The 14,787-nt window shown below is 40.6% G+C and overlaps 1 protein-coding gene across 5 annotated transcripts in view; it reads left to right on the top strand.

The window, feature by feature from the left end:
- The first annotated feature begins 10,394 nt into the window (after positions 1-10,394).
- Positions 10,395-14,787, top strand: part of AGBL3 (AGBL carboxypeptidase 3) — a 56,220-nt gene continuing 51,827 nt past the window's right edge. The window contains exons 1-3 of one of the 5 annotated variants that reach the window (XM_047695277.1): positions 10,395-11,056; positions 12,812-12,916; positions 14,040-14,100. In XM_047695277.1, the coding sequence (XP_047551233.1) occupies positions 10,874-11,056; positions 12,812-12,916; positions 14,040-14,100 (349 nt within the window). In that variant the 5' untranslated portion in view covers positions 10,395-10,873. Of the gene's footprint in view, positions 11,057-12,809; positions 12,917-14,039; positions 14,101-14,787 lie in introns of all 5 variants that reach the window. The other 4 variants (XM_047695279.1, XM_047695278.1, XM_047695276.1 and 1 more) reach the window with 4 other exon arrangements.

The raw sequence follows: 14,787 nt of genomic DNA on the forward strand, positions 1-14,787 counted from the left end.
TGTCTCTGCCTTGCTTATTTTTTATGCACTGTATTGATTACAAATAAGAGTTATATCTGTTTTAATAAAGATGGTGGCATAGCAAAATTTGTATTTCAGATTGAGTATTGGTTTCACTCTTCTTTTTTATTTTTAAGATTTTATTTATTTACTTGACAGAGAGATCACAAGTAGGCAGAGAGAGAGAAGGGGTGGGGAGCAGGTTCCCTGCTGAGCATGGAGCCCAATGCGGGACTCGATCCCAGAACCCTGAGATCATGACCTGAGCTGAAGGCAGAAGCTTAACCCACCGAGCCACCCAGGCGCCCTTTTTTTTGTTGTTTTTTAAAGATGTTATTTATGGTTTCACTCTTTTTTAAGAAGAAAAGCCATTTCATATTTTTTAAATTGTTCTTATTACTGACAATTTCTAACAAAAATTGCTCTGATATGGGCCACTCATCCAACATGTATGGAAAAGGTTGAAAAGAGGGATTAAAAAGAAATTCTGCTTCCAAAAAAAAATCGTATCTTCCTCCATCCTCCCTCTCATTCCCCTTCTTGTTGCACACCAACCCTCTTGTTCCTAAGACGGAAGTACTATTTTCCCAAAGGTAGTGTCTTTTAGAGTAGAAGTGGTCATTTAATATATACCCTTCGTTTGCAGAATACTGACTATTTTCAAGGCACTAGAGACTACATTTACATCCACAGACTTTTTCTTTGTAGTAATTTTGCATATTTATGTAACACTGGTTGAATATATGAGGTTCTCCTCATAGTGGTTTAAACTGTCAGCCCAGAGCCCCTGAACAGTCCCCTAAATCCTGCCCATCAGATTGGACAGAATTAGCTCAGGTACCGCAGCTTAAAAAATAGTACCATTTACTTCACCGTCCTGACAGTTTAGGCAACAAGATAATTGTCCTCAAAGTTAATGCACAAAATTAAACAATGAAAAGAATGCCATCTGCAGTACTGGTACCAAACTGATAGGATTAGGTTAGGGATGGACGAAACTTAATTTTACAGTGTGTGTATTCAGGTTATGAGGTTAAAGATGTTATAGTCTTGTGTATGATGTAGAAACAGGTCTGTATTTCAAGTTTTTTCCTACTCTTGCTTGTATGACTTCTCGAAATGGAAGAATGGATTTTTTAAAATCTCATGACCCCAAATATGTGTTCTTCCCCAGGACCAAGGAGAAGACCAACAGGTCTTGATCTGAGTGCTATGTGTATTTGGGTCAAGCTTATTAGTCATGTCCAAACATTCTGTATCCTTACGGATTTTTTTTTATCCATATCTACTATTAAGAAAGGCATGTGAAAATCTCCCTGTATGATTATAGATTTGTCTATTTTTTCTTATAATTCTGGAATTAATTTTTAATTAAGCAATTTTGCTTTCCATATTTTAAGATATGTTTTAGGTGCATGTACAAGTCTAGAATCATTAAAGCTTCCTAGTAAACTGAATGTTTTAACATTACAAAGTAATCCTCTATTTGCTCAGCAAATCTTTTTTCCTTAGAGTTTATTTTTTCTATTCTTAATATTGCTACAGTGGCTTTCTTTTGGTTAACACTTGCATGACATAACTTTTTTCATCCCTTTACTTTCAACCTTTATGTAGCCTTTAGTTTTAGATGCATGTTTTTGAAAATCAGACATCTTATAATCATCAGGTTTTAATCAGTTCTGATCATCTCTGAGTTTTACCTGGAGGAATATTTAGTCCTTTTATATTTAATGTAATTACTGATATTCTCTTATTTAAGTAGCATCCGAGTTATGTGCCACCTGTTCGACGTACCTTTTCTCTGTTGCTTTACACCAGGCCTATTTCTGCTTCAGAACATCAGTGATCTACAAGAGGCAGCTGAGAGGCTGACTAGACTTTTGGCAACCCAATGAGGCTAGAGGGAAAAATATATATATTCTGTCAAAGATGAGGATTTGTTAAACTACTTCCTCCTTATACGACTACAAAGAGCTGACTCCTGAAAGTAAGCGTGAGCTTGAAGTAATTGGTCCTTACATGAATTGGGACCTTCCTTGATTTGGGGAACAACTGCATTATTCCATTGGGGAGATAAGTGATAGACATGGAAAGTTACAAAATAACTGAGGAAGAATTCAAGAGTTTAAGAGAAAATATCAATAAGACTCTAGTATATAACTGTCAAAGAATTATGTAGTACATGATTGTCAGTGTTTAGAGGGAGGAAAAAATATTTCATCTTGGGGTAATCAGAGAAAAAAAAAAGTATTTGCCTTATATTTCTTTTGTACCCTCAGCAGTATATACCCAGTGCACCACACATAATGGTGCTGGGTAAGTGATATGATGATTTCATGAGCAATCCAATTTATAAACTCTCTGCCAGATGTACTCCTGTCAAGTTTTGTAGGAGGCTTTTTAGGGTTCTGAGAGGCTAATTTGTTTTACAACATTTTTGCTCGCACATTTGTAATTACTGTATCACCTCAGCCTTGCATTTCAGCTCCATGAGGATGGCTGGCCTTTTGCTTTACTCTAATGCAGATCTGATAGCAGAGTTTTGCCAAGGCATGCTTTTAGTGATGTTGGCTTTTGCTACCCTGAAATAGGATTTCCAAAAAATGTCTCATTAAAATAGGTTGTAGAAGGCCCAACTGGTCATTTCTCCCCAGATAAAGAAACTTCATTCAATAAATTCTTATGGAATGTACTAATATTAAAAAAATGTGAAAGAACTATAATCATACAGAACACAAGATTAATTTCTTAGGTCCTTTTTAACCTTACCTGGCTTTCTTCCACCCAAACCTACTTTTCTTAGAACAAATGGTGTGTTTTGTATGTCTATTGCCTGCCAAGGTTAGCAACACTGGTGCTTTGAGTTTTTTCCAATGATGGAAATCAGCTGTCCTAAGTTCACTGGGGTTTCTCAAGCCTTGGTGAACATCAGAATCAATGGTAGAAATCATAGAACTATATAGGTTCCAGTCCCGGGAGATTTTTTTTTTTTTTAAGATTTTATTTATTTATCTGACAGAGATCACAAGCAGACAGAGAGGCAAGCAGAGAGAGAGAGAGGGAAGCAGGCTCCCTGCTGAGCAGAGAGCCCGATGTGGGACTCAATCCCAGGACCCTGAGATCATGACCTGAGCCGAAGGCAGCGGCTTAACCCACTGAGCCACCCAGGTGCCTCCAGTCCCAGGAGATTCTTATTCATAGGGTCTAGAGGTGAGTTGTATAATACTCCGTTGCTCTTCAAATACCTAATTGTAAAATACAGATTTTGACACACAAGTTGGGAGGGCCTGAGATTCTGCATTTCAGTAGGTTCCCAGATGACACCAGTGGCTGTGGCTGCATTAGGCAACACATTTCAAGGAGCAAGGTCTCACTCTGGGCTCTGTGTGGAAATGCATGCTCCAAAGATTCTCACTGCAAAGATTAACACCATTGTGATCTCATTCACAACAGAATGAGATCACTTGCTATATTATACAACACTTTATATATAAACTGTCTTAATCCTTAACATCACTTTTAGCAGATAGGTGCCATCACTATCTCCATTTTATAAAGAAACTGAGACCCACGGAAGTTAAGTAACTTACCTAAGGTCATACAGCTAAGTATTCTGTTCCAGAGTCCATACTATTAACCCCTTACCCTAGTGGGGAGCCTGTTCGAGCACAGATTGTTCTACCCCAGAATTTCTGATTCAGGCCTGAGAATTTGCATTTTCTAACAAATTCTCACATGATGCTAACTAACACTGTGCATCCCATAGGTCAGCAGCATTAGCTGATTAGGCAGCTTCCATTTTTTTCAGGGATACATCTTGGAAACTGACATCCCTCATGACCACCAGGTCTTTGTTTCCTATTACTTGTTCAATATGTTCCCCCAAAATCTCCCCAGAAAATACTATTCCGATCTGTGCTCACATGTTGTCCCTTACCTAATACATCAGCTTTAATTTTTTTTTCCCTTTCTAAGTTCCCTGAAACCAAGTTTGAGTCCACCTCATCTAAGAAAACTTACCCTAGCACACCCACTTTTATCTGAACCTTTATTCTTGTTAGTGATTTAGTACACCTGTAGCGTGCCTGCCTTGTGACCATCAGGCACTGGACTAGGCAACCAGAATGGAAAGAGGAAGCTCAGACCTTCCCTTCCAAAGGCTCAGAAACTATTAGAGAAAACAAGATGTTGACATTACTCCGGGAATCCTAAGCAGAGATTTACACCAAGTGCCTTAGGTTCACAGCAGAAGAAACCTCTACTCTAGACGGCCTGCCTGCTCCCCAGAGCACAGCTCCCCTGTTGGCAACAACCAAGTCTTACACCACCTTGCACCCTTGGTTCTTAGCACCGTACTTTTCACGTGCTAAACACTCAGCACATTTTTTTATACGTATTTACTGAAGACCTACAGCTACCCATCAACGTTAGCACTAGAGGTAAAAAAAAAAAAAAACCTAAAATCCCAGCCCCCTGACCTTAGGGGGCTTTGGTATTAAGTAGCAAGAAACAGAATTGAGTAAGTTAAATGAAGTAAAGTGTTGATGTTATGACAGGAGTGGGTTAAGGGGCGTAACAGAGGCCTGGAGGACAGAGTTGCCTGAAAGAAACTCAAAAGGGTACTTCCGGGATGAAGGTGGCCAGCAGCTGCTACGAAGGCTAAGTGGGTGGCATTAACTTGCCTCCGTTCAAGTTCTGCTATTAAGCTTTACAGCCTGAAAAATGATTTGGTCAGCATCCAGAGAAGGAATCTTTTTTTTTTTTTTTCTTTTATGGATGTACCAGTAAATTAACCAAGCTCAGAAACCCAATATATTGTATAAAGTCAGAATGGCAGCACACTAGTTTGCAGTGAGAAATTGCCCTCATGGGAACACTGGGCTTCTGTGAGCAGAATTATCTTTCTGTGAACTAAGGTGCTATTTCTGAGAGAGGGGGGCATCCAAGAGAATCATGGAGGACTAGAGGTGTCTGTTGAAGGGGAGGCTGGCATTTTTTCCTGTTGGGTAGCTGGCTAATTTGTCTCTATGCTACGTGAGCTCACAGAAAAGGGAATAGAAAAGAACAGCCCAGACAGGACAGCACTGTGCCAATGTAGAGAAGACAGGTCCCATATGTGCCCACCTGTCCTAGAGCTGCTCGTCACTGGGTCAGTGGTGACACTCTATCATCACGCAGGGATCACCACCGCAAGGCAAGTAGATGCCCAGGTATCAAGAGTGATAGGTGTCATCATCACCAATTGGAGGTCCGCTGGTCAAATGACAATGACAGCTAACATTTTATTGGGTCCTTCCCATATTCCAGGCACTTTCTAAGCACTTCACATGTTATTCACTCATTTAAGCCTCACCACTACCCTACAAGATAGGCATTATACATCTCTCTTGCCTTATGATAGGGTCACACCCCAACACACTGTAAGTTGAAAAGGTCCTAAGTCAAAAATGCATTTCAGGGCATCTGGGTGGCCCAGTGGGTTAAAGCCTCTGCCTTCCACACAGGTCATGATCCCAGGGTCCTGGGATCAAGCCCCACATTGGGCTCTCAGAGGCTCAGCAGGGAGACTGCTTCTTCCTCTCTCTCTGCCTGCCTCTCTGCCTACTTGTGATCTCCGTCTGTCAAATAAATAAATAAAATCTTTTTTAAAAAATGCATTTTATACACCTAACCAACTAAACATCACAGTTCAGCCTAGCCTGCCTTAAAGGCATATTAGCCTACACTGATACTAGCCTATAGTTGGGCAAATGATCTAACACAAAGCCTATTTGATAATAAAGTATTGAATAGCTCATGTAATATATTGAATATTGTACTGGAAGTGAAAAAACAGAGGGTTTGTGAGTATATTAGTTTATCCTCAAGACTGCATGGCTGACCAGGAGCTGTGGCTCCGTGTCACTGTCCAGCATTCTGGGAGAGGATCACCCTACATATGGCTAACCCAAGAAAAGACCCAAATTCAAAATTCCAGGTATGGTTTCTACTGAATTCATATCACTTTCATACCATTGTAAAACTGAAAAATCATAAGTTGAACCATCATAAGTTAGGGACTTTCCGTAGTACTGTATTACCACATCCTACATGTAAATAAACTGAGACAGAGAAGTTAAAGAATTGCTCAAGGGGTGCCTGGGTGGCTCAGTTGGTGAAGCATCTGACTTTTGATTTCAGCACAGGTCATGATCTCGAGGTCATGAGATCAAGTCCCGTGTTGGAGCCTGCTTGGGATTGTCTGTCTGTCTGTCTCTCTCTTTCTCTGTCCCTTCCCCCATGCACACCCACATTCTCTCTCTCTCTCTCTCTCAAAAATAATTAAAAATAAAATAAAGACTTTGCTCAAGATCATATAGCTATTAAGTGGCAGAGTATTTGACCCCAGGCAGTTGGCCTCTGAGCCCACAGTCTCTCAGAAGAGATTGCCATTGCCTTAAAGAAAGCCTCTTGTCAGCCGGCAGTTCTGAGTCACCACCCTCATGAAGCCCAAAAAGAGCAAGACTAGCACTTGACACCAGCTGTGTAGACCGCAATTTGGCCCAGTTAAAGAGACATTTACCCTCTTCCTCCCAGTTCATCCTAACATAACAAGGACCTGACACTTAAAAGGAAGCCAGGATGAATGTAAATAGCAAAACACCAACTCACGCCCCCTTCCCAAGGCACCAGAGCTAAGGATAGATCTAGGCTGTCTGGGGGTAAGGAAGAAGGAGGTTTGATTCCAGTTTGAAACTAACATTTATAATGTATTCAATACCAAATTTCAGAGTAAAATCTTAAAAAACAAAAGTTTTAGTGTTTCAGTAGCTCAAAGTGGGTAGAAAGTTGTGGAATCTGGCAACATGTCCTCTGCGGGAAAGGGGATTTCACTGTGGCACCATTCAGGGGCAGGTCTGGGGCAGGATGGCGGGGAGGGACCATGTCATGGTTTTTGTCATGAGACCTCACACTGGGCATTCTTTCTCTTTCGAGGTGATTTGTCCTTTCCATTATTTGTTGAGCAGCAGGGGACATTCTTACTAACCCCATTTCCAAGTGTTTAGGAGAATAATGATTCACTATAGTCCCTCGATTTAGACAAACTATACAAACTAATAACACAAACTACTGGTACCAGTGATAGAGGGCAAGGACTTCACTATGGGGATGACCCTTGAGCCGAATCTTGTGGTTAGTTAATTGGCTGGGACAAGTCTCAAGGTTTGAGGGGCTCCCGGGTGGCCCAGTTAAGCATCCGACTCTTGATTTGGGCTCAGATCATGATCTCAGGGTCCTGGGGTCAAACTCCTCTGTTGGGTTCCAAGCTCAGTGGGGAGTCTACTTGGGATTCTTTTCTCACTCTCCTTCTGCCCCTCTCCGCACCCCCCTCAACCCCCACACACGTTCTCTTTCTCTCTCTTTCAAAATAAATAATCTTCTTTAAAAACCTCAAGGTTTGAACCTGGAAACAGTTTGAGGGGCTTGACCCTATAGCAGGACATTCTAGACCCAGCTAGTCTGAGAAAAGCCAAGATGGGTACTAGAGAACCACAGGGACCCCAAGACCTAGTGTGGCTTCCTCTGCCAAACTGTGACAAGACCTCGACAGACACATAACCACTCACTTCTGTGATGTCATAAATAACTCTGCTTGCCGTAGTCACTGTATTTAAGGCTCTGCTCAACAAAGACCAAGCAAGAATAAATTACACAGAATAAATTACATTCCTAATACAATTTACATTTGGGCATGTTCCTACGGTGAATTTTCCTCCTGATTCCCACACTAGTCATTGCACTCTTTGGAGTGTTGTTTTGGTTTTCCTTTTCCTCTTTTCTTACTTTTTTTGTAATGCCTTTTATATTGCAGGCTTAGACTAAATAAATTCACCAAAAAATAGGAGGGGGAAAAGTTGATGCAGAAGTAGAGTTGCTTTGCCAAGAAGCCAAAGCTGTCTATATGAAGAGTCTGTCCTATGAGCATCTCAGATAAGATCTTAGAGAAGGGAAACAGAAATTCAGCCTGAAAGAAAGTCCTCAGAAGCTTACTCCAGGCCTTCCTTCCACTCTAACTTAAAGACAAAGAATTTCCACTACGTCTGAAATAGAGTAAGTTTTTTTAAAAAGTTAAAAAAAAAAGTACTTAACAAAACCATTTAAAATTTACTTAAGGAGGAAGTCCTAATGAAATCTCTTGCCTAAAAATGATATTGACTCAAGTTAAGCTTCACCGAAACAGTCCAGGTCTCTCAGGGCCTTTGGACCTGCTGCTTTCCCTGACTGGCAAGGTCTTCCCTCGACATCAACATGGCTCCTGCCTTTGCTTCTGGTCTCTGCTCAAATGCTTCCTGGTCACAGAGGCTGCCCTAGGCACCCTATCAAAAGAGCTACCCTGGGATACCTGGCTAGCCCAGTAGAACATGTGACTCTTGATCTCAGGCTCTAAGTTGAAGCCCCATGCTGGGTGTAGAGTTTACTTTAAAAAGAGAGAAGGGGAGGTGCCTTGGTGGCTCAATCAGGTGAAGCATCTGACTCTTGGTTTCAGCTCAGGTCATGATCTCAGGGTCGTGGGATTGAGCCCCGCATCAGGCTCCACACTCAACGCAGTGTCTGCTTGAGTTTCTCTCTCCCTTTCCCACCTCCCTTCCCTCCCTTGAATAAATAAAAAAATCTTTAAAAAAAAGAGTGGAGGGGGAATAAGCACTACCACTACCAAGGCCCACCCACCTGGAGTACTTCCCAGGCTCTTTATTTTTCTCTGCTTTCTCTCCATACCAATTGCCATCACCTGAATGGGTTTGGGGGTTTGTTTGTTTGTTTTCCATTGGTTCGTCTGTCTTCTCCCATAACCTCCCTGAGGAATGTCTATGTGGTTTCCTCCAAACACCTTACAGGAGAACAATCCCTGACAAGTAGTAGGCATTCAATAAAAATTAGTTGAATTAATGAAAGAAAAAAATGATGATGATTTTCAAAGTTCTGTTGAATTCCTAAGTACTTCTGCATTAAAATAATTTTTCTCTATAGGACTACTTGAAATATGATCATGTAAAGATTCAAACTAAAAATCATGAGACTTAAGCCCCAGCTCTCCCTTTGATCTCTTGTGTAATCTGGTTAGCTCGTTTCTTGGAGCTTCATCTTATTTACCTGACACCTTAAGGCTTGCAACCCTGATTCTAAAATCCAACAGAAAAATAGATTCCATCTTTAAACATTCTCTGTACATGTCACCTTTAGTTGCATATGTACGACATAAAACAAGGTACAACTCTAAAAGGCACCTGATGGGGTTCAGAATTAGTATCCACAAAATGTGCCACTTGGCATGCAGATTATTTAAAGCTGAAGACAATCTAGGCCCAGAGACTCAGGAAAAGCTTTTTATCTCCCCCCTGAACTGTCTCTAACAATTTAGAAAGATGGCCTGGTCCAGGAAAACAGCTATCACCAGAGAGCACTACAAAGAGTATGGGCTAGGTGTAGTAAGCCAGAAGGAGCTTGGCAGGGCATGTCTGTTCAAATCCCTCTCTGTGTCCCCTGTCTCTGCATGGCAAACATCTGTTTCCCAAACATTTGCTCTTCCCATCCTCCTGTGAAGCCCCAGACCCCACCTTCTCCTTAGTTCAGGGTGGCATAGGAGCCTCAGTTGCCTGTCTCAGAGGCTCTCCTATCCCTGTGAGGTGTCCATGCATAAGAAATGAAACATACTTGTCTCCTATTAATTTCATATCCATTTAATTAATATACCAGCCAAAATAACTTAGAGTAAAAATTTTCCCTCCCATACACACCAAACATCTGAAGACTTTTTTTTTTCAACTACACTTGCAAAGCTGTTTCAAGTATATTAAATTATCCACCAGACGTAAAGGCCAAGGGGAAATCAAGATGATTTCAGGAATAAGGTCTTTGTCTCTTATGGACCAGAATGTCTAAGTCTGCTATGAGATGAACGTATTTCGTTAGATTAAGACAATACAGTGATTTATGTGCATTTGCTAACAGTGATGCTACTTAAAGAATCTTTGAGCTGCTAAGAGTTTTGAGTATTGTCTATCACTCCTCTATCGAGTATTTAGAGAGAAGTCTCGCTTTCGGAATAAAGATGATTAGTCACACGACCCTGCAGAATGCAGCTCAGTGTGGGTAGAAAGACCACCAAAGCCTAAGTCTTAACCAGTTCCCTCTACTGCCTCCTCAGAGAAAGGACATGGCAAACCGACGAGCAGAAGCTGAAGGCAGGCTTAGCCTTCCCGGCTCCTAAACTACCCCGCCACGACCCTAACGCAGCTGGGGATTCTCCGCCCCTAGTTCCCGTCATCCCCTGGGCTCTCCCCTTCTCCGCCCCCAAATCCCGTGTGAGCTGTTCTCCTCTGCCGCGGTCGCTAGGTGATTCCCGAGGGCTGTCGGAAGTCTCGCGAGGGAGGGTGTGCCGTTGCCCTAGAAACGAGTAGGCCTCGCCTCTCGGGGAAGGGCGTGGCTGAGGCTGTTAACTACCGCGGCGTTCCTTGGAGCTGCTAGACTCTAGGTATCTCCGGTAGGACCGCTGCGGGGACGACCGGCCAGGCCAGAGGACTCGGGGCGGGGGCGAGGAGCCCCGGCCTCAGGCGGTGGAGAGGGAGAAGACATCGCACACCCGACGCCCCTTGCCCGAAGCGACCGCGCGTTCCAGAAAATGAGCTCCTCCCCATATTGCCAGGTCCAGAAGTGAGGGTGGGAGGAACAGCTTAACCGACTCGACTTGGGGCTTAAAAGTGCTCAGTCCTCCCCACCGAGAAAGTGACCGTGCCTGCCCGCAGGCCTGCCCCGCGCAGCTGGGCTTGGAAGCATCTGCTTTTGCCTCTTCTGCCGCAGACGTGGAAGCTACCCGGGAAGCGCCCATTAGCCAATGTGTGTGTGCGGCTTTCCTGAAGCCCAGGTTCTACATGACAGCAGGTCAGCGCGCTGGTGTGCCACGGAAGGAAGTAGAATCGGGGTTTTTGCCAAGTTTTCCAGATTTGGAGTTGTGGTGATCCCCGGGTTGAGACTTAAGTCTCTTAATACTGGAGGAGGTGTCTTCTCTGTTGCCTTAGTAGGTATTCGCTCTCTGTGGAGAGGAGCATAAACCGGTAGACTTGAAATTGGCAAGTTCCTTTGGTCTCTCAAAAAATAATAGAATCTTAGCAAGGAATTTCTGTTTCTCCATTGTCTTAATAGCCACTTTGGAGGATGCTTGCCTGGGAGGAGTACTGGTCATGGCCAATAGAACCTGATCGCTATTGAGATTTAAGTAAGAATAATTGAATATTAGAACAGAGAACATCTACAGAATATTAACTCAAATATAAAGAGAAAAGTGTAGTAATTTGACCTTTTGGTCCATTGAAAATTAAGCAGAAAAAAAATTAAACTATATTAGATTTCTTTTTTTAAAATTTTTTATTATGTTATGTTAGTCACCCTTTAGTACATCATTAGTTTTTGATGTAGTGTTCCATGACTCCTTGTTTGCATATGATACCCAGTGCTCAGTGCAATATACGTGCCCTCCTTAATACCCATCACGGGGTCAACTCATTCCCCCACCCCCTCCGGTCTAAAACCCTGTTTGTTTCACGGAGTCCACAGTCTCTCATGGTTCATCTTCCCCTCTGATTTCCCCCCACCTTCATTTTTTCCTTCTTTCACCTAATGTCCTCCATGCTATTACTTATGTTCCACAAATAAGTGAAACCATGATAATTGTCTTTCTCTGTCCCCTCCAGTTCCATCCATGTTGATGCAAATGGTGGGTATTCATCCTTTCTGATGGCTGAGTAATATTCCATTGTATATATGGACCATATCTTCTTTATCCATTCGTCTGTTGAAGGGCATCTCGGCCCTTTCCACAGTTTGGCTATTGTGAACATTGCTGCTATGAACATTGGAGTGCATGTGGCCCTTCTTTTCACCACAACTGTATCTTTGGGGTAAATACCCAGTAGTGCAATTGCTGGGTCGTAGGGTAGCTCTATTTTTAACTTTTTGAGGAAACTCCACACTGTTTTCCAAAATGGTTGCACCAGCTTGTATTCCCACCAACAGTGTAAGAGGGTTCCCCTTTCTCCACAGCCTCTCGAACATTTGCTGTTTCTTGCCTTGTCAATTTTAAGCTGTTCTAAGTGGGGCAAGGTGGTATCTCAGTGTGGTTTTGGTTTGAATTTCCGTGATGGCTAATGATGTTGAACATTTTTCATGTGTCTTTTAGCCATTTGTATGTCTTCTTTGGAGAAGTGTCTGTTCATGTGTTCTGCCCATTTTTTGACTTGATTATTTGTTTTTTGGGTGTTAAATTTGAGAAGTTCTTTATAGACCTTGGATACCAGCCTTTATCTGTAATGTCATTTGCAATTATCTCCTAGTATTCTGAAGGTTGCCTTTTTGTTTAGTTGACTGTTTCCTTTGCTATATTGTTAGATTTCATTGCATGAGTAAGTAACTATAGATTTTCTGTGATTCATGATCTTTTTAAATGGCTCGGGATCATTCTTAAGTTGCTATGCCCTGTGGCAATGTAAATTTGGGATGTAAATGATTTGGCTGTGTAGCCTGGAGATTTCTTTTTTCAATTATTTATTTGATTAGTCTTTTATTGTGATTTTGTCTCTTTTTCATGGAAATGGAAAATTTCTTCAAATCTTTGAAAATGAATGTTTAATTAGCTGTGTCCTAATTAATTTAGCTTTTAGAGAAACCTGTTGTCACTGTTAAATACAATTAGTTATATAGGGTGGGGTTACTCATTTAATGTAATAAACACCTTCAGGTTAAACAGAAAATAAGTTCCTTAGAAATTGTTTTACAACCTACCTACATAATAAAAGAAATTTCAAGCCAGACATTGGAAGAAATGTCAGAAGATTCAGAAAAGGAAGACTATTCAGACAGAACGATCAGTGATGATGAATCAGTAAGTTTTTCTCAATTTTATTCCACTTAATTTCAGATAAAACTTGTGTTACAAATTCCCAATAAAGTCAGTTGGATGTAAAAATCAATTAGATGTTTAAATCACTTGTCACTGAGGTTGGAAAATAATTTTAAGGCCAAGACATTACTATGTGCGGTATGCCTTATCTAAAAAGAGAACCTATATTGATATTTTTGGGGAAATATTTTGGCTAAGGTTCTTCTGAGTTTTACTTAACAGTGTATTTTAAATCATTACTAAGGTTTTTATAACTCGTGTTCAGTTAGATGTATTAATTCTGTTACATCATAACAGGTATCATAATAGTAGATCCCCTATATTCTAAACCTACTGGATATCACCATAATAGGTTTAATGTGGCTCTGATGTAAGAAAGGAAAGGACATGGAGGAAGAAAAAGGGAAAAACAAAATGCAGTATTTCAAAATATTTTGTTTAAAGATTTTATTTATTTATTTGACAGAGATCACAAGTAGCCAGAGAGAGAGGAGGAAGCAGGCTCCCTGCTGAGCAGAGAGCCCGACACGGGGCTCCATTCCAGGACCCTGGGATCATGACCTGAGCCGAAGGCAGAGGCCTTAACCCACTAAGCCACCCAGGCACCCCTCAAAATAGTTTAGTTCTATTACATATTTATGAGAGATTTCCTTCAGATTTTAATAAAATATAAATTATCAGGCATATAAGTTAAGGTCCCAAAATAAGCTCCTTCAAATAATGTATCACTCTTTTAAGTCCATGGCTTTCTATGCTGCTTTTCTTTTTCTTTTGGTTAACTTTAATTCATAGTTTAAATTGTTTTGCCAGGTTTACCGAGAATCTTTAAACTTTATTCCCTCTGTATAGTCATTAATATGACCTTACCCAATGAAAGAAGGGGGGGATGAAAGATGAAAACTTGAAGATTTCGGGGTATTTGAAATATTGCACTTTGAGGCCAGTAGCCCATAATAGTCCTTTGATTTTTTTCATTCATTAAAGAATAGAAAGATGTGCTCAATTCTAAGTACTAAAATAGATGTAAAAATTTCTGGAAACTGTTGTTTTTTTTAAAAAAATATCTTAAAACTCTTAAAAATATCTTAAAACTCTCCTGTTTTAGGATGAGGATAACTTCATGAAATTCGTAAGCGAAGATATCCACCAGTGTGCACTTTTAACAGGTTTGAACTTATCCATATATTCTCCTTTCTCTTTAGGGTGAGACCTTGAGTGTTCAAGGAAATGAAGAAACTAGAAAAAATTCAGATTGAATAATACAGAAGTGTATTCTGATATTGGATAAGGAAAGAAAATGTATCCACTTTTATAAGACTCTTTGGAGCTCAAACTTTTAAGGTTTTAGGTAAACCTAATATATTTAAATAAAAGTGGTCACTACTTTATAAAGGAATACACTTAACATAAGGATTTACAGAGGCATTTCTTTAAATAACTTGCTCTTTAAATCTACCGTATGACTCGTTATAATGGACACAGTGTTTTTGAAGTACAGTTTATTTAAATGAAGTATGCCTGTTTAAAGAGTTTCCTTAATAAGTGGTTCATTTGCAAATGCACATATATGTGGACTCTTGATGTATACTTCATTTTTAAAATTTATACATTTAGAGTTGTATTTAGAGGTTTTTTTAGTGTGTATCTAAAATATTTCTTCTAAATATTCACATATGTATCCCAAATAATCTGAAATTGGAGATAAGGCTTTAATTTTTCTTTTTTTCTTTTTTTTCTTTCCTTTTTCTCTTTCTGCCTGCCTTTGTTTGTTTGTTTGTTTGTTTCTTTTTAACCATCATCCTAAAACAAATCTTTTGAGATACCTACTATTCTCAGTTTGGTATGTATCCTTC

The sequence above is a fragment of the Lutra lutra genome, chromosome 11 (assembly GCF_902655055.1).
Source record: "Lutra lutra chromosome 11, mLutLut1.2, whole genome shotgun sequence".
NCBI lineage: Eukaryota > Metazoa > Chordata > Mammalia > Carnivora > Mustelidae > Lutra > Lutra lutra.